The 26,662-nt window shown below is 33.6% G+C and overlaps 1 protein-coding gene across 2 annotated transcripts in view; it reads right to left on the bottom strand.

Annotated features, from left to right (window-relative positions):
* Positions 1 to 26,662, bottom strand: part of GRID2 (glutamate ionotropic receptor delta type subunit 2) — a 1,495,815-nt gene that overhangs the window by 285,092 nt on the left and 1,184,061 nt on the right. For both annotated transcript variants that reach the window (XM_024246001.3, XM_054554182.2), the window contains exon 11: positions 17,838 to 18,150. In XM_024246001.3, coding sequence (XP_024101769.1) covers positions 17,838 to 18,150 — 313 coding nt within the window. The remainder of the gene's footprint in view (positions 1 to 17,837; positions 18,151 to 26,662) is intronic.

Genomic DNA, 26,662 nt, shown 5'->3' with positions numbered 1-26,662 from the left:
GAAAATTCAAGCTGCTATTCAAAAAATAGACATCTCGGGTAGTTTTTATGTGAAGACATTAAGTGAGGAAGCAATATGAATTAGTTACCTTCTTGCATTACATGGTATTATTTTATACCTTTATAAACACCAACAATACGCATATAAAGGTTTGAGCTAAATTTCAGTCTGCCTTTTGTCTATGTTTTTAACATTTACATTATCAGCAACAAATTTCAAACATTTTTGTCCAAATGATTTAGGTAATTTTTAAGGTGTGCAGAGTTGTCATGTTTTATGTCCAAGTAGTTTCAACTGTTTGAATGTACTTAAGCTTCTTCTCAATATCTAGTGGGATACAGTAATGTAAAGCTGAATTTTACATTATCTTAATTATTACTTTTCTAAAGAAATATTTTTAAAGTCTATTAAAACTTAAGTGATTTTAATTGTTGAAATGTTCAAATATGAAGTATGGTACAATGTTAAGCTGAAAGTATCAAGTCTTAGATGCATACATATCATTTAACTCAGAAGCTGCATATCTAGGATAATTTCTTCAGAAAATGACCATGGATGTGCACAAAGATTGAACCACTAGAATGATTTTTTAAAATTGTATAAACATATAATAATAGGGAAGTTGGCAAAGAAGTTATATTTATGTACACACATACAAATACTATAGTCGTATATAGACAGTAAATAATGTTACAGGAAAAAATAGTTGTCAAGGATGTACTAGTAACTTAATTTTAATAGCATTACATGCAGTATGAAACTACTGTTGCATACATATTAATATATTTACTGTTTTTTGACACCCCATCAGGCACTAAGTCCTGTCGTGTGGGTTTCTGGTTTATTCTCTCTTTTCTATTCCTTCTTCTGTTTTTGTTGTGGTAGTGGTGGTGGCTGATTTTCTTCAGATTTGCATTACTTAAGCTATTCTACTTCAACAGTCTCATAACCTTCAAATCATGCTTCATACTGTCCACAAAGAGCTCAATTTTAAAACATAAATTTTATTGGGCCAGTTTTATGATGAAACGTCTTTAATGAATATCTATCTTCTGTAACATAAAGTCGATTTTCTTTGTGTTCTACCTGAGCATCTCTGCAATCTGGCCCCTAACATTTTCTCTAGTCTTATCTCCAACCTTTGTTCCATTCATATGCAAAAATGGGATCCTCACACTGTTTACCAGCTTAAACTTTGAAATGTCTGGAATATTATTTTTCCTCATTTTTATCTGATAAGTTTATTTTTTAAACTCAGGATAAATAAGAACAATATCCACCACATTGATCATTTAGCTACGTGAATGAAATGCTCTTGTTGTTGCTTTAAATAAAGGAACTATATATTGAGTAGTATTTCATATTTTTAATGTATATGGATAAAGTCTAATCTAACATTTCTTTAATTGGGGTTAAAAGTTATACCCTGAGAGATCATTTGCTGATAAAATTATAACTTTTTTTTTGAGATGGAGTTTCACTCTTGTTGCCCAGGTTAGAGTGTAATGGTGCGATCTCGGTTCACTGCAATCTCCGCCTCCTGGGTTCAATGATTCTCCTGCCTCAGCCTCCCGTGTAGCTGGGATTACAGGCATGCGCCACCATGCTCGGCTAATTTTGTATTTTTAGTAGAGATGGCGCTTCTTCATGTTGGTCAGGCTGGTCTTGAACTCCCAACCTCAGGTGATCTGCCCGACTCAGTCTCCCAAAGTGCTGGGATTAGAGGTGTGAGCCACCGCGCCTGGCCAAAATTCTAACTTCAATCAGCATAAATAAAATACTGAATTCAAGGCTGGGCAAGATGGCTCACGCCTATAATCCCAGCACTTTGGGAGGCCAAGGCAGGCCGATCACCTAAGGTCGGGAGTTCGAGACCAGCTTGACCAACATGGAGAAACCCCGTCTCTACTAAAAATACAAAAATTAGCTGGCGTGGTGGTGTGTGCCTGTAATCCCAGCTACTTTGGAGGCTAAGGAAGGAGAATCGCTTGAACCCAGGAGGCGGAGGTTGCAGTGAGCCGAGATCACGCCATTGAACTCCAGCCTGGGCAACAAGAGTGAAACTCCGTCTAAAAAAAAAAAAAAAAAATTTAATTCAGGAGAAGAAATAACAATGAATAAAGTAATGGATAAGTAATATGTCTTAAACTTGAAAAATATGTACAATCTTGAGAATTGTTTCAAGCTAAAATTTCCAGATTTCTCTGTGTTAAGGGTAAATTTTCTAGCAAATACATCTTGATAACCAATTACACACCAAATCAAAGATCAAAAGTACTAGATCATCTGGTTAGGATCTCTGTAAGCTTCATTTGAGTCTTGAAACCTCTCAGACCTCTTATAGAATTCGCACCATCACTTTTGTTTTTGGTAATTTAGTCAACTAAAAACTGAGGGATAGAAACTAGAAGGTGAGTTACGGAATGCAACAGTTTTTGAAATGCTTATCTTATGAAGAGACAGTTTAAGAGTTGAAAGATAATGGGTTTCCCCTCCTTGCAGCCTATCTATAAGAAGCAGCACAGCCTCTGTTACTTTCAGAGGAAATTATCAAAATATCATCTGCACAGAAGCAAAAGAAGGAAGGAAAAGAGTTTTAATAACAAAGTTTTATCTGGGAGGTTTGTTTCATTTTATTTCACTAATGCCAGATGCTCCCATTTAAAAATTAAATCTATATTTTAATAAAGGAGAATAATATCTTTATTCCACTAGGCTTTTCTCATTCCTTCACTTCCTTTGAATTCCCTGATTTCAAATATTTTTAATTATATTGCTAAAGGATTTATAAAATAGATTAGACAAAAATGCACATCTAACAAACATTGTGTTACTTGTTTGTTTTAATATCACTAAGAATGAGCCACATTTTACAATACCATAACAGAAAATATAAAAATGTACTATTTTATATTAAAATGGCTCTTAATAAGACTGTTTGGCTAATACTTAAAATATAAAAATAAATTAACAAGAATATATCTGTAGATTTTTGTTTTTGAAATCATACACTTTTGCTTACTTTCTGCCATCTGTGCATTACACAATATTTGTTTTTAATTTTGTCAATTAGTGTTAGAAAGTTTATGAAACTACAATGAAAAATCAGAGAGAGATAGTCCCTTAAAGGAGAAATAAGATATATGTGTACATATACACACAGGTATGTAATATGTTACCTTATAAACTCACAACACATCATGATAATATTTATTTGGTATACGGAATTATCTACACCTGAGCTATAAACTAGTGCAATTATTTATAATTTTCTTAGTTGATAAGCTCCCTTAATTCAATGATAGTCTCAGGTAGTCACAGATTTGAGGATTAAATTGCATTGCTGTCAAGTGTTGGAGTGAAACAAGTAAGCATAGCCAGCTTACAAGTTTGACCTCTGCAATTACTGTTCATTTTCTAAGCTTCCTGGGTGTAAATGCATGTTAAATTGCCTTTTAGTGCTAGGAATGACTTTTACTTAGCCAAATTACTCTCTTTTGGTTCATCAGTTAAATATGTACTGTATATAATTTAGTAGCAAGGAAGTTACTCATTCCGACTTAAAAGTGTCCATCCTGGACATTGCATGTGGCCAGATTCAATATCTTACATTATTATAAAAAATGTGTTTGTGTTACCAAAGTAGGCTTTTATATGCTTATCCTTTTTAATGAATTATTCAGGTCATCAAATATAATTTTCAACTTGCTTAACCTAATTTAAGTCAGCATTTGTAGAATGTCACTTGGGTCAATACAAGCTCAGAAGAAAAAAATTAAAAATCAATGAACATCAGAGTGAACATTTTAATTTTCACTTTTTAATCTAAACCTTTTCCTGTATTTGGAGGATTGAATATTAAAGACCCATTTAAAAATATTTAGTTTTTCAGAAACGTCACTAATCTATACAACTATTTGCAATAACTACAGGGGACCGATTGCACTATTTCCTGTGTCAACAGAAGATCTGACCTTGTTTTTCCGACAGCTTAGAGATTAAGTGCACCCCAATAGAAGAACTGTACATCATTTTCAAAGGAAGGTTTTCTGGAGGATAATGCTGAGTTTACAGATTCCTACTGTGGTTGAACCTAGTGTCTATTTAATCTTATACTCCAGATGGCCTTTTGTGACCAAACGACTGCAAATTTAAAAATCAAGAAATTTTTAAATGGAAAGAGCTGGCCTTGGTAAGGAAGATTGGAGATAGAAGGTTATTCATCTTCCTTTTTCTGTGAGTGAAGCAAAAGAATGCACTGCTATTATGAATGTTAGCAGATTTTAAGATCTTTATGGATAAATAGAAGGTATATATACATTTTAAATAAATAAAAATAATAAAAACATTCAATTTAATTTCTTTTCAGGAAGAATTTTCTAAAAAGAAAGCCTTATTTAATTCTACTCTGAAAGGTATTATTAGTAGATTGATTTGATGTAGCAAAGAATTTTTTACCATATATATGTATATTTCTTACCAAATATATTTCAAGTAAACTGGTAAACTGATTTTGTGAAATAGCATTTATTCTTCCCACAAAGAAACTAGGTTGATTGAGAAGAAAAAAATAAACTGAGAATGCCTGTATTTTTGCTTTCTCTCTGTACCTTCTCTACCAAAAGTACCAGGGAAGATTTATCAGAAAAGAATGGCCTTCTTCAGGAGTCATCACCACAAATACAGCTGGGAATGAGACGTATCTCTTGATTTACTTGTTAACATGTGTTCCAAAATGGATAACCACATGTGTCTGATCTGCAGAGTAGAAAACATTATGGCTAGATCTTGGAGTTAAAGTTTTTAAAATGTACAATGGCTGGGTATATTTTGCAACCAGCATATATCTACCTAAATATGTATACATTTGTATACCTATAAAATACAATCATGACTCCTTTAGATACAAATCTACATTTTTTGAAACAAATATTAAATCCTCAAATATGCCAGATGTGGAAAATAGAATAGCTCTAGAAAAGTTTGTCAATGCCCTCCATTACAATTACATATATTTGTCTTAATGTTTGTCCTGTCACTTCTCTGCTTAAAGTACTCCATAATTCTCCATTCCTCTCAGCGTAAATGTGAAAGTCTACAAAGGTCAATCTCATCTGAACTCATGGACGTCTCTGACCTCACCTCCTGCTAAACTATCCTTCTGGCCTCTTCAAGCAGAACCTTTGCATTTTGAACTTCCCTATACCTGATCATCTTTCCTCCAGATATCTATCTATAAAGTATATTCCTTTCTATCCTTCAGGATTTTGTTCAATATCAAATTCTCAAAGAGGCTTACTGCAACAAATTGAAAATTGTAACAGTTCCGTACATACTTCCAATTCTCCTTACTCTGAACTACTCTTTCTATAGCATTTGAGTTCTGATATATGTAGTTTATTTATTTATTTATTTATTATGGCTATTATTTGTTACCAGTCTCCCTCTACTAGAAGATGAGCTCCATGAAGGCATGAACATATGTCTGTTTTTCTCATGAATATTGCCCCAACAGCTTGAATAGTGCCTGGCACATTACATATATAAGTGTTGAATGATATTTAATTTAGACCCAAAACGCTTGGTTCTAAGATATATAAGACATGCTTAATCTGAAAAAAATACTTTTCTCAATTTATGAAACTGTACATAAAATTTATTCAAATGACTGAAGGGATATGTATTACAGAGGAATTCAGACATATATTTTGGGGCTCTTATATATTCATTAAGATGTCTAATGAGTTTAGAAGAAATGATGCAATATGATTCTATAAGTACAAACTTGTTTTCTCAGCAGAATAAACTGGTCTTCTGGAAAGGTAACAAAGACATTTCACTTATTTCATAACATGTTATGATGATGCAGGTATGAGAAGTTTAACACTTCCTTTGTTTAAGATAGCATTAAATAAAGGAAGTTTGTTTCCAATGTAAAAATTAGTGCAGTTAATAAAGAGAAAATGTCAATAGAACTTAACATTGTCATAGGATAATGGTTCCTGCTGCTAGCTATATGTCAAGAGAAAGATAAATAAGATGGAGTGATTTATTAAGCAGTGCCACACTGCAGGCAATGCATTTCTAGAGGATTATAGCACTCCTTGGGTGGTGATGTAAGGCAGAGGACTAAAGGCTAAGTGGCCTTAACCCTTTAATCAGTACAACAATAGCACAGAAGCGTGGTACTTGTAGACAGTCCCTGCTGATATAGCAAAATGACTTTTATATTTAGAAGAGACTATAATGATATCAAAGAGGATCTAAGTTAGAATAGAATGCCATCAACAATTCCTTATAGCTTTGTAGATAATTATGTGAAGAAGTCGTACTATTTCAAAATTTAAAAGCCAACAAAGTTTGAATCACCTTTATATAAAATACAGACTTCTTAAAAATTACTTTAGGCAAAAATTGGTTGCTGATTTAGGAACTTGGTCATTGTTCTCAGCAAAATATGTATTAAAACAATATTTGGAAAAAACATCTAAAGATAATTTTCCTTTTCAATAATTTTAATAATATAAATTAATTTATTTTCAGATTGTTTATATTAAATAATGTCAAAGATGGTTTAAATCCAGAACCAACTTTTGCAATCTGGCATGGCATGTTCTTCACTTCAATCTGAACTCAGAATACTATCATGAACTTTGATTTTCTCAGATCAAAGTCACAAATTTCACTGGTTACTGAGAATTTGTTTTCAGATCTCGCATGGTGTATTTTAGTGTTGCAATAACATAAAATAGTGGGAATAGATACTTAGCAAGATTCTTTATAACTTTCTTATATGTTAAATTGTATTTCATAGGTATTTACAATATGTATTACATTTAAGTTTACAATGAAACCAGAGTTCAGTAATTCTGTTAAGCTTAAAGGTTTTCTTTCAATCTATATTTAACATAGGTTATGTTTATATATAATTGACAAGACTGCTTTCAGTTTCATTAACATATTAAACTATCAAATAGTTATTAACATATTTTAACATTATAAAACATTTTAGTTTTTAGTATTGATACTGAGGTAGGAGGTGGGATTCAATTCCAGAGGCAGGGCTCAGACACTGAACCAGATTGAGCACCGGCTAAAACAGGGCCAGGGCAGAAGCAGCTTGTAATCAGACATACCCACCAGCCTGTCAAGTCAATTTACCATTGCCATGGCAACAATCGGGAGTTACCGCCCCTTTCCATGGTAAAGACCCAATGATCCAAAAGTTACTACCCCTTCCCTAGAAATTTCTGCATGAACTGCCCCCTAATCTGCATGCAATTAAAAGTGGGTTATAAATATGGCTGCAAAACTGCCCTGAGCTGCTACTCTTTGCCCACAGGGTAGCCCTGCTCTACAGGGGCAGTCATGGAGCTGTAACAACACTGCCTCTTCAATAAAGCTGTTTTCTTCTACCTCTGTCTTGCCCTTGAATTCTTTCCTGAGCAAAGCCAAGAACCCAGCAGGCTAAGCTCCACTTTGGGGCTTGCCTGCCCTGCATCAATACTATGAGAACATCAAAATAAAAAATGAAATTTCAGCATCATCATCATCATTTTAGAGGGAAAAAGCCCATATGATTTCAGACTGCCATCAGTGGCAGTTTGTGAACATTGCTTAGTTTAGAAATTAGCCTTCCTGTAATGTTTATGCTTGATATTGTGCTATTTTAGTTGCAGATCTCAAGATATAATTCCCAAAACAAAACCCTAAGTGCACTGTTTTTATAGGATATGAATCCCCCCAAAACCTAAGTCTTTATGAGCCCCAAAGAATTTAATATATAAGTTGCAAACATCTTGAATCACAACTTATAATTCCACTCAATTTGGGTTCATTAATTTGTTGTATTCCTGGCTATAGTCTATTATAAAAACGTGTAGTAATGACATGCTTAAATAGGGAAAAATGTTTTTGTAGTTTTTCATATTTACTTGAATGACATAAAGTTATTGTGAGTTTATTAGCATATGGCTTTTACTATAAACATTTTCATTAGCTAAACAAGTTTTCCTAATACATTTCCTTATGCTTGATTACACTATGCTTTTTTAAACTAATGCTTATTTTCTGGAAGTTAATGATGAATATTGAAGGATTAAACAATATGGCTGATTCTATCTCTTGCTGTGGCCTTCGGAAACAGTGAGGAAATAATAACTATAATGTTCTGTGCCTATTTTGTGTCATGAATACAGTTCTAATAGTTTTATATCCATAAGTTATTTTAATTTTCTCAAATACCTGATGAAGTCAGTAATTATTATCTGGGGAACTGAGTCACTTAGAGGTTAAAAATCTTGTCAAATGTCGCATAGCTAGTAAGTGGTAAAAAACAGGATTGTAAACTGAGCTGTCTCTCAAGGAAACACAAAGACATGAAAATAGTAGTTTAGTTAGATATTTATGTTACTGAATCTTACATTTTTATAGTTAAAAGAAAATTTTAAATAATCAGACACTCTATTGAAGCAAAGATCAAGTGAGTTATTTGAACAATTTGTTTCTTCCTTTGTGATTAGGTAAAAAATTGGCTCATGATCTGTATTCCTCTCTTTCAGTATCACAACTTACTATGTATTTGACCCAGTTGCAGTGTGCTAAATAGCAGGATATCTGTGAATTCCATGTTCGTGGTGCCTTGTGTTTCCTCAGCATGATAATTGTGATTCTATGATGGAGCTGCATGCCTTCTAGTTTGTGTCACTTGTGTATTCTAAGCTCCATGAAAACAGCCATCATGCTGTCTTATTCACCTCTGTGACTAGTTAAATAATTCTTGTTTAATATCCAAGTTGGTGTTTACTAGAGAATGAAGAATTTAAAATAGTAAAGGCAGAAGATATACTTTTAGGACATGCTAAAGTAGAGCTTAAACAATGGATATAAACACTAACTGCTAGAAAACAACTGAAGCAGATAGAATACACTGTGCAGCAATCCCAAATGGATTGTTAATTTGGAGTCTAAGATACAGAGCTGTAAATATAAAGAGATTCTATAAATTTTGTGCACAGTCAAAATCAAAGAACAATTTTATGTGTCTACAGTGCATTGGTGAGTCATGCATTTATCTTTTGTTAAATTTTGACACAAAAAAGAAAAAAATTGCCATAAAAATGTAGTTCACTAGTGACATTGATATATATAATGAAATACATAATGTGTATTTATACTTCTCTGTTAAACAGTGAATTTTTTCTGCCTTATAAATGTGAAAAACAATCAAGGAAAGTTTGTACCACTTCAAGGATATTTAACAAAATGTCATAAGGACTTCATGACTAATAATTTTTTAAAGTTGAAGATGGAGATTTTAAATACAGTATTATGTCCATGATAATTGGGTTTTAAGGATGCATTCTAGAGCTAGGGTAAATGCTAACAGTCTTAATTTTCAAAACATGTTAACTTTGTTTTTGAAGGCTCTGGTCAGTTTCCCCACTTTAAAAAATATAGCCGTCATTATTAAACCCCTAATTACATATTCATAGACAAAGGGGGAAATGGATTCAGGTTTGGGCATGTCAAACAGAAATTGAAGTTTCAAATTTATATTCTAAATAATTTAAATGATGTTCTCTACCACCACCTGCTTTCCCTTGAGCCCAATACTTTAACTTAGACCAATCCTAAATCAGCTTTAGGATAAATTTATGTTGGGGATGTTTGTTCCCATTTTTATTACTTAAGCTGAAGAAAATTGTAATATGGTACTGTAAAAACACTGAGTTCTACTCAGATTTCAGACAATACTATTTTAAAGAATCTATAACACCTGCTTGTTTTTGTTTTTGTTTTTGAGATGGAGTCTCGCTGTGCCGCCCAGGCTGGAGTGCAGTGGCAAAATCTCGGCTCACTGCAAGCTCCACCTCCCAGGTTCACACCACTCTCCTGCCTCAGCCTCCTGAGTAGCTGAGACTACAGGTGCCCGCCACCACGCCTGGCTAATTTTTTGTATTTTTAGTAGAGACAGGGTTTCACCATGTTAGCCAGGACGGTCTCGATCTCTTGATATCGTGATCCACCCACCTTGGCCTCCCAAAGTGCTGGGATTACAGGCGTGAGCCACCATGCCCAGCCAGCACCTGTTTGTTCTATCATTTAAATTTAAATTTAAAAATGTTTTCTCAAAATCACCCTTCAATTTTTTAGTGTCTCTTAGGAAACAGCTTCTTTGTTTTGTTAAATACTAAAATAGTAATTTTAATTATGGAACATATTCACAGGTAGTTCAAAGAAGTCAAAGAAGATGTTGATTGTACTAGTTCTTGTTTTATAAGTAGAAATATGATTTTTGCCTCATGTTCTTTGATTTCTTTTAACTCTTCGAAAGCCCAGTTGAGCATGAGAAAGGATTTTCTGACTCAGGTCATGAGGAGTTGGTATCAAGCTAAATAATTTTCAGGGCCATATAGTATGCATATAGTTCATAGCATAATTGCTTAGGAGTTCATCACAGTTCATTAGGAATGTAAACCAATGCATTCACAGCTTAAAATCATGGCACTGTTTTCTAGTACAGAAATTACTCTTCACTATTGGTTGAATTTGAACATTCACTTTCAGCATGAAAGTTCAACTTTTTTTATTAGTTGTGAAGAATTGTGTGATAAAAAGAAAGAAAATGGGCACCTCATCATGTTTTAAATTAGCATGGGGCAATTCTCAAGTGGATGTGACAGCACTCAGAATGCATTTTGGTCCCTTTGTTAAGGACTGCCAATCATAATTAACAACAACAGAGACGTTGTTCGAGCCTAAATAAAAATTATGGAGAGCTGTTTTAATTTAATACCTGTAAGAACAGAATGTAGAAAAAAACCTGTCTTTGTAGTCGAGTTAACCTGTCATGGGGAATTACTCTCATTCTTCCTCTGTTCACTAGGGTCAGTAAACAACAGAGCTAGTCAATGTCATTTTTATTATATTCAAATTGAATGTGAAATATTAGATAACAATATAAAGAAATGGCTTTAGCTACTGCATTCCAAGGCTTGAATCCTTTGAGAGTTTGTAAATAGGACATTGGTAACTTTCATATATTTGATATCTACACTATTAAAATTGATGTCTTTTTGAGTTATTCTTCTGTGCAAAGTTTTAAAGAGATGGTCTCTCATCAACAATCTCTTCTGTTGCCTAATTCAATAGAAAAGAATGTCTGACTCTTCTTTTTGTGGATATGAGAAAGTTGGATTGTGTATAATAGTGTGATCCATCTGACAGTAGGAAGAACTCTTTATTTTCTTCCAAAAATTGTCTTGGGATTTCAAAATCAGTGGGTTGTCTCTTATGTTAACTCTTGTGCAACAGCATCAAATTATTTTCAGTATTTCTAACACTCCTAAAGGCCCACTCTCTATTCATCACTAGCATCTGTGGAGCTATTTGATCTTTAAGAAAACTACCAAAGGAATTTTCCTTCTTTATTCTTTTCAATAATTCTGGCTGCTCCTCTCATCAGAAATGGTTTATTTTGATCTCAATTTGGTTAAGATCCATTGGAGTGATGTTGAACACTCCTGCAAGAACTGTGTTTTTCTTATTTAGGATGATACTCAAAGCGTATAGGCCAGGCCTGGCACATAGTATAGTCGTGAAATATTTATTAAACCCTAGTTAAGAGTTATTCCTTATTTTCCTTTTGCTACTCATGTTCCTGGCACATTGTTGGTGCTTAATAAATGCTTGCTGCTAAATAAATATATATGTGGTTGCTTCAAATATTTTACATGACTATAAATATTTCTATTTCCCATAATCAGACACAAACATCTGAAGATAACTCTAAAATTTCCCTTTGCATGTAAACAGAGAGCAAATTACATACAACTACATTTGCTAAGTCATTGAAGTCCTCTGGAGCCCAGATGATAGAGAGTCACTGCCAATAAACTAAACATAAGAGACTTCTAAAAATCAAATCCAGTTTCATTTAAGAATATTAATTGAAAGGAGATGTATGTAGACATGGAGATAAGGGAGGACATAAAATGACAACAAAACTTGTATAAAATTGTCCTCTCATTCGTGCATTTTACAACCTAATTCACAAGGTCTTAATGTTCCAGCCAAACAGATGTACTGAGTTTATCTCTATAATGGACCATACTGCTTTTGCACAGTTGGATTCCCTGAGCTATTTTTCCAGAATGCTTTGAAGTTACAGATTTTTTTAAATGTCAGGATTAGTAAACAACTCACATATATTTAACATTTTTCTGCTTTTAGCTGTCCCTGAACTCTTTTTTAGAAATCCGTCTGATAACACATGAAATGCCTCTTTATCCCTGTTCAATCTGGTACAGTGGCTCAATGAAGACTGCAATTCTGAAATAACAGCTGTACTTCCTCTTAAAAGACTGTATTTTTATTGGAAATACCACCAGTTCCAACTCAATTGCCTATACATGGACACTGTCATTGATTGATTCTCTTTTTCATAGGGTTTATAAGCCTTTTCTTAATTTATTTTTAATCAGAGCATAAAGATGCTCTCAGTATCTTTTAATGAATTCACCTTTTCATTGTTAGCAAGTGGAAGAATAGCAGCTTTTCAAAGATGAAGTAGCTAATCATATGCGATTCAGCATTATCTGTCATTATAAATTTGTATAAATGTACAATCAACCTAAGGCTGTGCAACTCATTTAAGGGAGCAGTGGGATAGAAAGGTATTTAACATATTTATAACTTTTGTTATCTGTTGCATGTTTATAGAACTAGAAAAGCATGCTAACCATATGGGTAATTCTGTTTATCTTTTTTTCCTGGGTGTGCTCCAAAACTTATTGAAATTTGGTCACTTGGAGGAAGAATTCAGAAAGCCAATCCATGAGCACGTCAACATCTTCACAAATGAGGCTTCAACCAAGAGGATGCCTTACTTATAAACTTCTCTTAGCTTCTTACAACAACTCAGTGGGGGCATTACAAATAAATTTCTTGTTGGTTTAGTGAGTTTTAACTCATTTGTGGATAATTTTAGTGTTTTATTTGAGACTATAATTTAATAAACAAAATATTGCAGCTAACCTCCATGCTTTATTTAGTTAAGTATTTAGCATCCATTCATTAAATTTATCAATATGAATTTATTAAATGCCTAACATGTACAAGGCACTTAACTATAAGTAAAGAGACTACACAGATTAAATAGTACACTATCTTATATTCAAAGGACTCAGGTGGAGACGTTTAAAAAAAGGAATTACACTATGGTTGGTAAGTACTATGACAAATACATCTTGAGGAGTATAGAAGATGGTTCTCAATCCCAGGAAAGACTTCTTGAAAGTAGAGAAATAAAAGCAAAAAATTAGAGGATGAATAGGAACTTGCTGTATAAAGACAGACAGTGGGAGTAGAGTCTAATCAGGTACTGGTAACAAAGGCACTCCAGGAATTGGAAAGAGCACATACAAAGGTGAAGAGGTAGGAAAGAGTCTTGTCTTATGGTCAGGGACAAAAACCAGTTTGGAGTAACTGGGCAATTAAATGTGAGGCACGAATGCTAAGAGATGAGAACTGAGCCTTGGACAGGAGCCAGGTGATGGAATATTGTTTATGCTCTGAGGAACTCAGACTTCTAAACTGCGGGCATTGGGAAGCCAAGAAAATATCTGAAGAATGGGAATTATGTGTTTATCTTTCCATGGCATGGATAACTTGGGTATATATGCAAGTATGTGAATCGTATATTTGCAGGAGACAACACTGGAAGAAGAAAGACTTATGAGACTCCCATAGTTCAGGTGAAAAATGAGGTAGCCTCAATCTAGGTGACAATCTAGGCTAATCTTTCTAGATAAGAAGAGATTTCCACTTCTAGAAATATTTAGTAGGTAAAATTGACAGGACTTGATTATGGTTGGATATGCAAGATGAGAAAGAGGAAGAAATGAAAACTATTTTCAGAGTTTCTAACATGAGTCTGAGTGGTTGGTGGTGGATCAGCTGGAATAGAGAATGTGAGAGGCTAAGAAGGTTCAAATTCTAAAATGAATTCCATTTTTGGCATGTTCAAATTTATGGTGCCTCTGGTATAGTCAGAGAGTTGCCTAGGTAACAGTTGAATATACAAATCTGAAGTTCAAGAATAGATGATGTAGATCTGGGAGTCATCAGCATGTTGGCAGTTGTTGAAATCATGCACTGAAAAATTGAATAAATTGGAAGAAGTAAGATGAAAACAGAGGTTAATTATATCTAGGTATATCACCTCCTATTTCTGGTCAATGCTCATGTCTATCAACATCCTTGTCATCCTTCCTTATTTATTCACAACTTTGACACATGGCTCAATTTCTTTTTCTCCAGTCTAATCCAAGCCATCATTACAGCTGGTTCACCTAACCCTTTCATCTCTCAGTTCCTTGATCAGCTTTGAAGTCCTTCACCAACTCTTAACATCTGGAATTTGTATCCACATACCTACAACATGTTCTCCTCTATTACATTTCAAAAAAGATTAGGCTTAGATGTCCTATTTTATAAATACAGGCTCCAAACTCATTTATAATTGTGTTTTCACTCTTTTTCTGTAATCTTATTGAGACCTCTACTACTCTCTCCTACTACTAACTACTCTATCTTTTTTTTTTTTTTTTTTTTTTTTTTTTGAGATGGAGTTTCACTCTTGTCACCCCGGCTGGAGTGCAATGGCACGATCTCGGCTCACTGCAACCTCCCCCTCCTGGGTTCAAGCAATTCTCCAGCCTCAGCCTTCTGAGTAGCTGGGATTACAGGCGCCCACCACCATGCCTGGCAATTTTTGTATTTTTAGCAGAGATGGTGTTTCACCATGTTGGCCAGGCTGGTCTTGAACTCCTGACCTCAGGTGATCTGCCCACCTCGGCCTCCCAAAGTGCTGGCATGTGCCACCACGCCAGGCCTACTCTATCAATTTCTACTCTTACTCTTCATTACATTCGCATTCTTGGTCCTTCTATTTATAGTTGCTCCATGTATCCCATGATGTACTATTTCAATCATTATCTACATCAAAATGATCTACAATCATTTGTCTTGTTATCCCTTTTTTACATATGCATAACTATCTGCCGCTGAGTCTAATTCATTATGTTTTATTTATTTAGTAAACACTTATGTGACACTTACATAAGTTATATCTAAGAACTTCACAATTTTAATCATTCATTAATAAATTCTCATAAAAACCCATGAGGTGGGTACATCCAGGATGTTCTCTGCAAGAGGAATTCACACCATCACACAAGTTTATGACTCCCAACCTGGAACATAAAATTCTTCTTTAATTGGGATGCTCTCTGTGGAGAAACCAACTACCATGCTGTGAGAAAGTCAAACTATCCCATGCAGAGTGACCTCATGGAGAGGCCCAAGTGGAGAAAAAGCTGAGGCCACTAGCCCACAGACCGCATCAACTACCAGACATGTGAGTGAAATGAACAAGCCTTTGGATGATTTTAGCCTCTGGCCTCTGAATTGTCTAGCTGAAACCTCAGACATCATAGGGCAAAGACAAGCCTTTTTTGCTTCAATAATAAATTTATTGTTAAATCCAACAAAAACCTTTCAAGCCTTAATTTCATTTGATTCTTTGAAAGGTTTAACACAGTCAACCAAACGTATACTACTAGCTGCTCTGATTTTCACTTGTGCATTTATAGTCACTCCTTATCAGGCACCGCTGAGTGCTCCTCTACCCATTCCTTTCCTTAGAGCTCTGTCCTAGGCTTTGTATGGGCCAGTGGTCCTCAATCAGGAGTTTGCAATTAAGAGCAACTACTCTGTGTGATCTCATTAACTCGCATGTCTTCAAATTTTCCTACATTCCAATATCTCCTAAATATATATTAAGTCCAGATGTCTCTTCTGTGCATCTGACAAATATATCAAACCACTAAGCACACATTAGTAATACTCTTTTGGATGTTTCACAGATAGCTCAAACTCAATGTGCAGCAGAATGAATGTATCATCTCTCCTGTCGTATCTGTTTTTTCTGTTTTATTTTTTCAGTAAATGAGATCAACATCCAATATACATAATTTTCTATTCAAAAACCTAGGACAAAACTTTATCTCCTTTTTTTCTTCAGTACTGACCCCCACACCACTCTATAGCTAATCAAAGCCTATTGATTCCATTTCATCAATACTCTCCTCTTGACTCCCAAAGCTACCTTACCTTTGAGCAAGCCCCATCAACTCTTTGCTCAGTTATTGTAATAGTCTTCTAACTTGTCTCACTTTTCACATTGCCTTTTTTCAATCTATTCTCCACATTATAACCAGAATATTTCTAGAGTAAAATTTGCATCTGTATTTTCCCATTTATTATCTTTAAATATCTGATCATTTCAAGGATCTGTTCAAACCCCTTATAATAACAAATGCAGCTTCAGCCTCATCTTTACTAGATCCTCTCTGCTTGGACTATCTTAATTTCTCTCTCACTTCTTGGTCTGAAATTCCGTCCTAACCATTTATGTCTCCTTTTCTCCATTCATCTTCCTCAAGAAGCTCTTTCCATAGTTAACTCTGTCTCTCTGTATAAAGTGTTAACTTAAAAAGCCTTCTCTGCGACATTAACATATATTAAGCACTTCTACACCTATGATCTCCTAACAGTCTATGCTTATCCTATCACAGAACTTTCTACCCACAATTGTAATCCTGTGTTTACATGTTTGTGTCTCATTAGACTTCTGTTGTGGCGCAATGATGGCAAAGACCCTCTTGCTCACCATCATACACTCAGTGCTTAGCAAAGTTCTACTTAGATAGTGTGGATTAAATATTTACTGAGTTAATTATTAATGAATGAACTAAAAGTGTCTGTGAAAAATATACAGTAACAGGTAAGCTTAGAGCCCTGGATATGGAAAGGTGGAGGGAAAAGCATGCTTACAAAAGGTTTAAGGGCTAGATTAGAAGTTAGCAAGTCAGATGAAGGTTCTAGACTAATCTTTGATTAAATTAGAATAGAAAAATGAAGTTAAATGGAAGGTCCCACAGAAAATAGGAATAAAAAGTAAGATGTTATTGAGAGTTGTAAATATTAGCACAAAAGTATAATGTCTCCATTGTAGCAAACATCTCTCCTCTTCAATATATGTGTAGAGCTTGCAAGAGACTATCAATTTTCTTACTATTTCATTCTCTATGAGGCAATAGTCTCAAGTAAGGAATGCAATAAATATTATTCTATTTTGAAACAGTGAGAGCCAAATAATTAATCAGACAAGTTTAAAGAGTTGGGCAGATTGGATATTAAATAACAGAGCAAAGACATTCTTTAGAAAATAGTGAAATTGTAAGTTAAATCACCAGTAAAGATTACATATCAAAGTAAAAGATAAAACATAAAATTTCTCATCAGTCTCAAATTAACCAAGGTCTTTTCAATGTCAATATTTTTAATGCATGAAATAATGTCTCTGAACAAAGAACAAGTCCTAACATTTCTTACATATGTAAATAATTAAATAGTAACTTCTCTGGTAATAAGTAATTTCATCCTTGTAAGGCTATTTCTCAGAAAGTCGGAGTTTGGAGAGGAAAATCTGATCTTGATGTTTTCTGTGAGCTTTACCTTTGACATTCACTTTTCCTTTGTTGATGATTTTAAACTTACATCAAAAGACAATGTACCGTTATTGCTGGAAACCTGGTATGTCTGAGATCCACTAGGAGGGAGTAGAAAATGTTCTTTTCTGAGCATTTCTGTGAGGACCCTTTAGAACACTCATTGATGTCAGATACAGAACCTTATTAACTGAATACATGGCTTTGGAAACATCACATTCTATTTTTTTTTAAATACTAGAATGTACTTTTGCTCCTTACCTTGTTGTACAAAAGATCCATACACAAACCACATGGAGTTGTAGAGAGTAGTAGATGTCATTGATCCCATTTGTAATCGTGGGGGATTAAGCCAGTTCAAGAGGTAGACCAGTAGACCCACCAGAAGGACTGTGCCAGCAATGCAAGCCCATAGAGAGAGATCAAATGGTGCAAGACAGGCAAACATATCCACTGTCTTTTCAGCCCTTCGAAGTAGTACCCCCACTGAGTAGTCCATGTAACGTGTTGTAAAGTCCACCACATTTTCACGATCTGGAGTGATGGTTAAAGCAGAAATCCCTATGTCGGCTCTCTGAGAAATTGAAAGAGAAAGGAATACATTAACAGTGTGAAAAATAATTTCATTTGTGCCACTTCAGCTTGCCTGGAGGAAAAAAAAATAGATGCCTCAGGCAATATAAATCTTTTTATACAAACTGAAACACTGCAAAGACTTCTTACAGAAGAGCCATGTGTGAATTTTGCATTTCTTACTGAAAATCTTGCCCCACCAGAGTCAGACAAATTACCTTGTTCATATTATCAGCGCATGGAAAATCAGTGAAGAATATTTCAGACACTGATAACACAGGGAGAAAACTGTCTTTTTTCGTGGGTTATTTTATCAAAGCCATCATTAATAGTAAAGGAAAAGCTTATACTGGAGAATCCTTTCTAGGAACATGTTCCCAAGATATTCAATATGTTCTCAACATGTAAATTATTAGGTGGGCTATTTAGAAACTTCAACATGGCATTTTACCATTGGTTTATATTTCTCTTCATAGAAATTTATATTATTGGGCTCTAAACAGATTTGTTAGAGTTTTTACAGCACTAAGGTGTCATATGCCAAAGGTCACCACTATGATTGTATTGTATAAACTTCAGAAATATTTTAATGAACTATTAATGATTAAGGAAAGAGAATTCTTCTTGGAGTAATAATCCCTTTCTAATGTGTCTTCTTAGATTCTCAGTGATAGCACCCTTAACTACAGCATTTACTATTTATTTAAAACATAACAGAATCTCAGCAAAGCAGAGGGTAGATGACTTCACATTTAAACTGCATAATATGATAATACATATTTAAATATCTAAAAGGTGTGTCTTTTTTGAAATAATGATCTTCAGCTGTGATTAAAGCTGCAGGATGTCCCTTCCAGACAAACACAATCACTAGTAAACTATTTTTTGAACATTTTCTCGTATTTTCTTTTTAATTGTTTCAGGAAAGAAGATAGAACTTGTGTTTATAGCTTTTGGGAACAAAAACCAAGAAAGATATGAAAAGTAACATCCCTAGTAGAATGCTAAACCAACTTGGATGAATCTAGTCTCAAAATAATAATGCTTTTAAAAGTATTCTAGCTAAAGTTAAGCAGTGTGGGTATGTGTTTGTATGTCTGTGTGTACCAAGTTCATATATATTTGTTGTTAGGCCCCGTGCTAAGTATTTAAGTATTTTTTTTTTTACTTAGCCCTTACAATGAACTATGAATTATGTATTTTCCTCTGCATTTCGTAAGTGGAGAAACTAAACCTTAGAAGTTTAAGTAACTTGTTCAGATCTCAGTTAGTAAGTACAGAAGTCAGATATTAAAGCTATGTTTTTCTTATTCCGAAGGCTGTGCTCATAATCATTTTACCATATTGCAGGTAACATTCATTTTCCAAATGAACCATATAGTAGGCACTCAGGGTAATTGGTTCTAGGAAATTTTTTATATTAAAAGTGTGAAATTTTGCTGCTTAAACTGTACTATTTACATTATAACAAGACCATATTAGTATATGTACCATGGATCTACAATTATTAACTGAATGGTATTAAACTTAATAACACTATATGAAAATGAACTTGCAGAAGAATATTGCTTTCAAACTCACATATTTATTTAATTTTTATAGCAAGATATTGGGAATTGGGTCTTTTCAGATGGAAAATCTAACCTGGATGTTTAACTCCCTTGTCCTGTCTTTTCTGAGCTTTAGTTTAATCTATTTGTGAAATGAATGTAACTGTTCAGTTTCATTATTGTGAGCTGACTCATTTATCTTGATTTTAATGATGAATAAATAACTCTCTAAGATTCAATTAGGTGCTCAGAAGATGCATTTACTTTTTCAGGCCATTAAAATACTATGGATCAGTTATTTACTAATTGATCACTAGTGACCCAAAGCATTTAATGACTCAACCAAACTCAGAAAATTCCACCTGAGGAGGAATTTACTGACAACATGTTGATAATATTTATAAAATGTTCGTAAATATTTTTCTAATAAATAATTTTATGTTTTACTTTTAAATGATTATAAATTGGAGTGGTTACTGATTTTAATAATGGATAATTTTAAATATCACAAAGTGAATTTTTAAAATAGAATAAAAATATCTAAAGTTTTTTATTTAGGAAAAGGGAGCTGATTATTTGTATGTGCTAAACTATTTATTAAATTTAACAATTACTTGTCATATATCTATAAACAAATTCCTAAATTCTGGTCTATTTTCAACACTTGGCTATTCCATTTTCAAGGAGAAATTTCTAGCCTCCCTGTGGGAGGCATATCAGAATCATATAATGAACTTTTTCTAACAAATACACACACACACACACACACTCTCTCTCTCTCTCTCTCTTTCCCGTCTCTGAGTTTTGTATAGTCCTCCTAAAGAGGTGCTTCACTCCATCTTTCAGAATCAAAGATACAGCAGAACACTGTAATGGATAATGAGTATGTGGTAGTCCTTTCTTATATTAGAGGTGCTGCACTGAAGCAAAATTTTAAAAAAGTCCAAGCAAGGACAGAAAACCAAACACCGCATGTTCTCACTCATAGGTGGGAATTGAACAATGAGAACACATGGACACAGGAAGGGGAACATCACACACCGGGGCCTGTTGTGGGGTGGGGGGAGGGGGAGGGATAGCATTTGGAGATATACCTAATGTTAAATGATGAGTTACTGGGTGCAGCACACCAGCATGGCACGTGTATACACATGTAACTAACCTGCACGTTGTGCACATGTACCCTAAAACTTAAAGTATAATAAAAATAAAAGGCCAAGGACCACTAATTCAGAAAGACAGTTCTAAAACTTCCTAAATATCAATAAACAACATAACCAGAAATAATCAAAGACAATTATTTATTCTTACCCTTCTTAGGTTTTTATTTATTTGGTCAACTCACTTGTCCACTTTTTACAATGACTTGTCACGTCTTTAATCCTACTGTTATTATATAGAGAACATAGAAGATGAGAGATTAAAAATCATACTTATTTCTACGTTCCAACCTATAGCCCATACCCAGTCTACTCTATTTATTTGCTTCCACAATACAGGAGCTGTCCCCTTTCCTAAGGCTAACCTTCCATCAGTAAACGTATCAACCTCTCTCTATTTCAGATACTTAAGTTCCTGTCTCATGCACTCAACATCATCCTATTAACTAGATTTCCCATTAAAAGATTCTTTGTTTCTTGTTCAAATGAAATCAAAGAGATTGAGCCCTTCCCTCTACTCTCTGGTTACTCCACATTACCACATTTTCTCTCCATTTTTATATATCCCAGTCACTCTGAGAAAACTCTTTTTTCCCCCTATTGTTGGATACCCTATTCCTCATGGAAAAAGTACTTCTTATTTATTGTATTGTTGAACATAGTGGATATACTTCAAAGCTCATCTGATCAGGTCTCTTGACATTTAGCATTGATGATTTCTCCCTCCATCACAAACACAACTTTCCCTTGAATTTCATGACATAACATACACCTCTTTCTCAGTTCCTTTGTCAAGCTCATGTTAGCAGTTCTCTGGACTTGCGCCTACATCCTTTTCTCATTTGAGCTCTTCTGCCTAGGCAATTCCATCTGTGTTCATTACTGCTATTGTCCCCATCTACACACGATTTACAAATGTATTATTTCTAGATGTGTATCTGAGCTCTGGGGTCTAGACTGATTTATTCAACTACATAATTGACATTTCTACTAAATAACTTAAAAATACCTCAAATTTAACATTTAACATGGCCAACATCATACTTATGATATTCAACCAGTCCTCTTCCAACATCTCTTGCTTTAATGAATGGTGTCTTTTTATATAAGTCATAAAACTTGTTAGCCTCATTATCTTCGCCAGCCTATGCCCCCTATCAAATCTATCACTATTGATTTTACCTCCTGAGAATCCTAATATCCATTCATTTCTCTACTATTTCCAGCTTTCATTGTTTTCCTAGGCTCCAGCTCCTTGTAAGACTACCTGAAATCTACCTTTCTTCCTCTTCAATCTCCCTATTGTAGCCAAAGCAGTCTTTCTGTAGAGCAAATCTGATCCTGTCTCCTGCCACACTTTAAAAATTTTCAATGAATTTGCATGGCTCTTAGGAGAAAGATTAAAAATATGGTCTATACACCTTTAGGTAGGCTATCCCCAACCTGCTTCAACATATTCATACTGTACCATTTTCCCTTCCAGCAGTTCTTCCTGATGCATGGTCTTTGTACATGCTGTTCCCACAGTCTGGATTGACCCTCCTGAAACTTCGAGTAAACACTCATTTATATCTATATGTCAGCTTGATTTTCATTTTCGCAGGGAAGCTATCCACTATCTCTTTGACTGGAACAATAATTATTGTTTACACTATCAGAAGTTTACATCCCTCACTTTCCTAGCCACTATGACAGTTGTAATCTTACATATGTTTATATGATCTTTTCAATAATGTTTGACTCCTCCACTAGGCCATAAGCTCCATGAAAGCAAGGATTGTGACTTTTAAAAAAGTTACATATCACATTTTCTGGCATAGAATTCATGGTCAATAAATACTTGCTATGAATATATGAATAAATAAAGATGGAGCCCCGACTAAACTTACATTACCTAATTATTATAAATCTCTTCCATCTTTTTGTCCGCATTCCCAACAGACAGAGGCATTTAAATAATAAAAAGAAAATGGCAATATGAAAATTGACTGTTTCATAGCAATGATAAAAGATTAATATCCTGAATAATTATGTCAATAATTAAAGTAAGGTTCTTGATTTATCAGTATATTTACGCTTACATTATTTGCAAATAGCTAAGATAATTAGGCATCTACTATAGTAAATTCAATATATTACAAAATATTATACGTCAAATATTTAATGTAAAATGATTATTTAAATTTTGATTAGGACTAGCACTAAAACTGGAATATAAATACATTTTTTAAATTATTTTAATTATGTAGTCATAATATTTTCCTTGAGAGAAGATACAAGATTTGCATTCTCTCAAGTCATGAAAAGAAGATGGATGGATCATACAATGGAGCATGACTAATAAGCAATATAATCACTGAATCTTAGAAGCTTAGAGAAATTGAAATACGTTTACTCTAAATTTAATCTGAAATAAATGATTATATGTAAAGATCTAATTTATTCTTGAATATAATGCTAAGAACATTATATTGGTAAGATTAATAGTATGCATTTAGTTAGTGCTTACTATATACTAAGTGTCATGTGTTTTACATGCATTATTTTAACATTACACCAAGTCCAATTGCTTTTTCTAAGATGAAAAATTTGCATTTGAAATATTCTAATTATTATAAAACTTTGATTTTACAATGAATCGATACCTGCTTCCCTGTACTCTTTATTAGATGTCTTAGTTTTGTCATCCATACGTTATGTTATCAATCTAAATAGATCTGCCCTATGACAAGCTTTCAAACTTTTTCCAAAGATATGATTTTCTATCCCTCGAAATACTTGTCATTCTCCTGTGAACAAAATCTAAATAATCAGTTTCCTCAACTGATATAAATTATATACTTTTTAAATAAAATTGGAGGCTGAATCATTTTTATTAGGTGATTTTTAATACTGCCTTATGCTAAATTTAAGGTCAAATAAAATTTTAAAAATATTTTTAAAATAAACACTATCAAACTAGTAGCCCACATAGTCTTATGCAATTAAACCATATGTTAGATTTTATATTTGTCTGTTTAATTTCATTCTTTGGTTCTTTTGCATTTCTCACATCTACTGTAATCTATACTTCTCATTCATTATGTCAACTTTATTTTACCAGGTTTGAGCCATTCAGAAGTTGAGAAGCAAGCCTTTAATTCTTCATTCACATTACTAGTAAAGTATTGATGAAACATACATTGGCAAGTTCAAAGTATGGCAATATGCCTCTAAAGTTCTATGCACTTTGATGATAGCTCACTAGTTAACACTTTAGATATGGCTTTTCAATCACCTATAAATATTCCTTACTACACTGCCATCAAGCCACGTTTGTCTACAGGGTTTAAAGTGCTTTGTAAAAGGCATTATTGAACTCAAAATACATATTTAATCAGATATTCATTTGATCCTGAATAGCTAATGCTATCAAAAACATGAACTACTGTTTTAATCATCTAAAACACATCTGATTAATAGTCCATTCTGTAATTTAATCTGAGAATAAAATCAAACGCACTGCTCTATCAGAATGAAAATTTTATTTCTGATTTTGAATATGACAATTCCAAACTAAATGTCACCTCTGTTTTTCATGTTTTGTACATATTGCTTGTAGTAATTCACTTATTACCTCAGGAAATGCTTTGATTTCAACTTCAAATATTTTCTACAGAAAGCAAAAGGAAAATAGTTACTGAAGAGTTTTGGCACGCATTTCCCAAGTACTAGGTCTACTTCTGCCTATCTAACTTACTAAACTATTTCCATCTCTTGCTCTTCAAGAGAATAAATTTTTGTAAATATTTGAAATTTCTTGATCGTTTTCTTAAATATTATTTGATTTTATTTGGCCTTTAAATAATATTAAAATGTAAAGATTCCAGGTTTGCTTGGGAGAAAGTAAGGATTGAAGAAATGCTAAAGGAAGGAAGAAAGGGTCGAAGAAAAAGGGAAAGAGGAAAAACAGGAGGGAGACGGAGAAGAAAGAAGGAAAGAAGAAAAGAAGGGAGGGAAGGGAAGGGAAAGGGAAGGGAAGGGGAATGGAAGGGGAAGGGAAGGGGAAGGGAAGGGGAAGGGAAGGGGAAGGGAAGGGGAAGGGAAGGGGAAGGGGAAGAGAAGGGGAAGGGAAGGGGAAGGGAAGGGGAAGGGAAGGGAAGGGAAGGGAAGGGAAGGGGAAGGGAAGGGGAAGGGAAGGGAAGGGAAGGGAAGGGAAGGGAAGGGAAGGGAAAGGAAGGGGAGGGCCAAGACTACTAATTATGTCTTTAAGTATTCTTTACAGATTCTGATATATAGTATTTTATTACCACTAATTTTAAAGATAATTTTTGTTTCTTTTTCTCTTTTCTACAGTTGTTTAACATGATGATTTCTTAATTTCAGGTGAAAATCCTTCTCTTACTATTCTTCTAAATTTCTAGTTTTATTGTATTTTGATGAGGGAACACTATTTGTAATACAAAGTACTTAAATGGAACTTAATAGTATTTTCTTTGAGGCCAATCAATATATGATTGACTTTTGTCAATGTTCCATGTATGCTTGAGAAAATGGCATATTATGAGGGTGTACTGTTTGATCCATATCCCAAAAATGTATCTTATTTAATCTATTCTTTATGTTATTTATTATTGCGTAGATTTTGTTATATTTACTGTGTTTTTCTATGTAGCATGTTTTCTTTGGTATGTTTTTCTTTTATTATCTAGAAAGATTTGTACTTTTATTATAGTTTTTAACCTCAATATTTAAAAATTTTATAATGCTTTTACTCCTTTTTTTCCAGTTAACATTTTGAAAATTTTAAATAAAATCTGTTACTTCCACTTATTCCCTAAAGTGCATTACAATATCCTATTTTCCCCTACTTTCCCCTATTCTGTTGATTTTTTAATACCATTCATTCATTTTTAGAACACATGATGATTTCGTATTATTATCTAATCCATGTCTCCAACTTAGCTTACTATTAGATATTTTGCCAAAGATTCTCCTGTTATCTTTTGGTTGAATGAAGCTCATTCTGTAATAAACCCTGTTTGGTAATACTTTACTATATTCTAATATGCTGATGGATTAAATATGAAAGGACATTTAAGATTTTTGGATATTCATATCCAAAAGAATTTTGTAAAAGAATTCAATGACCACTTAATAAGTATTTTTATTACCACTACTAAAGTGATATTGAATGTTTTTTCTTTTTTTGTATGTGATTTCATTTTCAGCCATTCTTTTGGGAATTATTCTAGCTCTTCAGAATTAATTGGGTAACTTTTATGAAATGTCTTAATCATTTGGCCTACGCTTTCCTGAAATTAAGAAAACAGGCAGGAGATACCATTATTAATTTGTTTGTAAACAAATTACATTTTTTGTCATATTGGACATATATTTAATTGTCTTCTATTTCTTCTTGGGTCAATTTTAATGATGGGATGTTTTCCTTGATAATAATTCATGTCATATATTTCTTTCAAATAATTAGGATAAAGTTGTACTTACTGTTCCATCATGCTTGTGAAAATTTTTCTTAATTGTGGTGTACACATTTTTTTGATACTTTTATTTATGCATTCCATTTTCCAAAAGCAGACATGCCCAAGGCTTGTTTTTGTTTTCTATCTTTTCAAAGAACTGTTTTTTCCCTTCAATTAACCCTATTGATTTATGAATTCTAAAATACAGATTTTAATGCATCTTAACTCAAGCTTTAATGGCTTCATATTTTGTTTATTGAGTTGAAGGCTTGATTCATTATTTTAATTTAGTAATTAAGTAGAGTTTAAAGATGAACACGTTTCTGTAAGCAAAGTTTGAA

Source organism: Pongo abelii, chromosome 3, assembly GCF_028885655.2.
Source record: "Pongo abelii isolate AG06213 chromosome 3, NHGRI_mPonAbe1-v2.0_pri, whole genome shotgun sequence".
In the NCBI taxonomy this organism is placed as follows: domain Eukaryota; kingdom Metazoa; phylum Chordata; class Mammalia; order Primates; family Hominidae; genus Pongo; species Pongo abelii.
The sequence above is the reverse complement of the archived record's forward strand: the minus strand, read 5'-3'. Positions and strand labels throughout refer to the sequence as shown.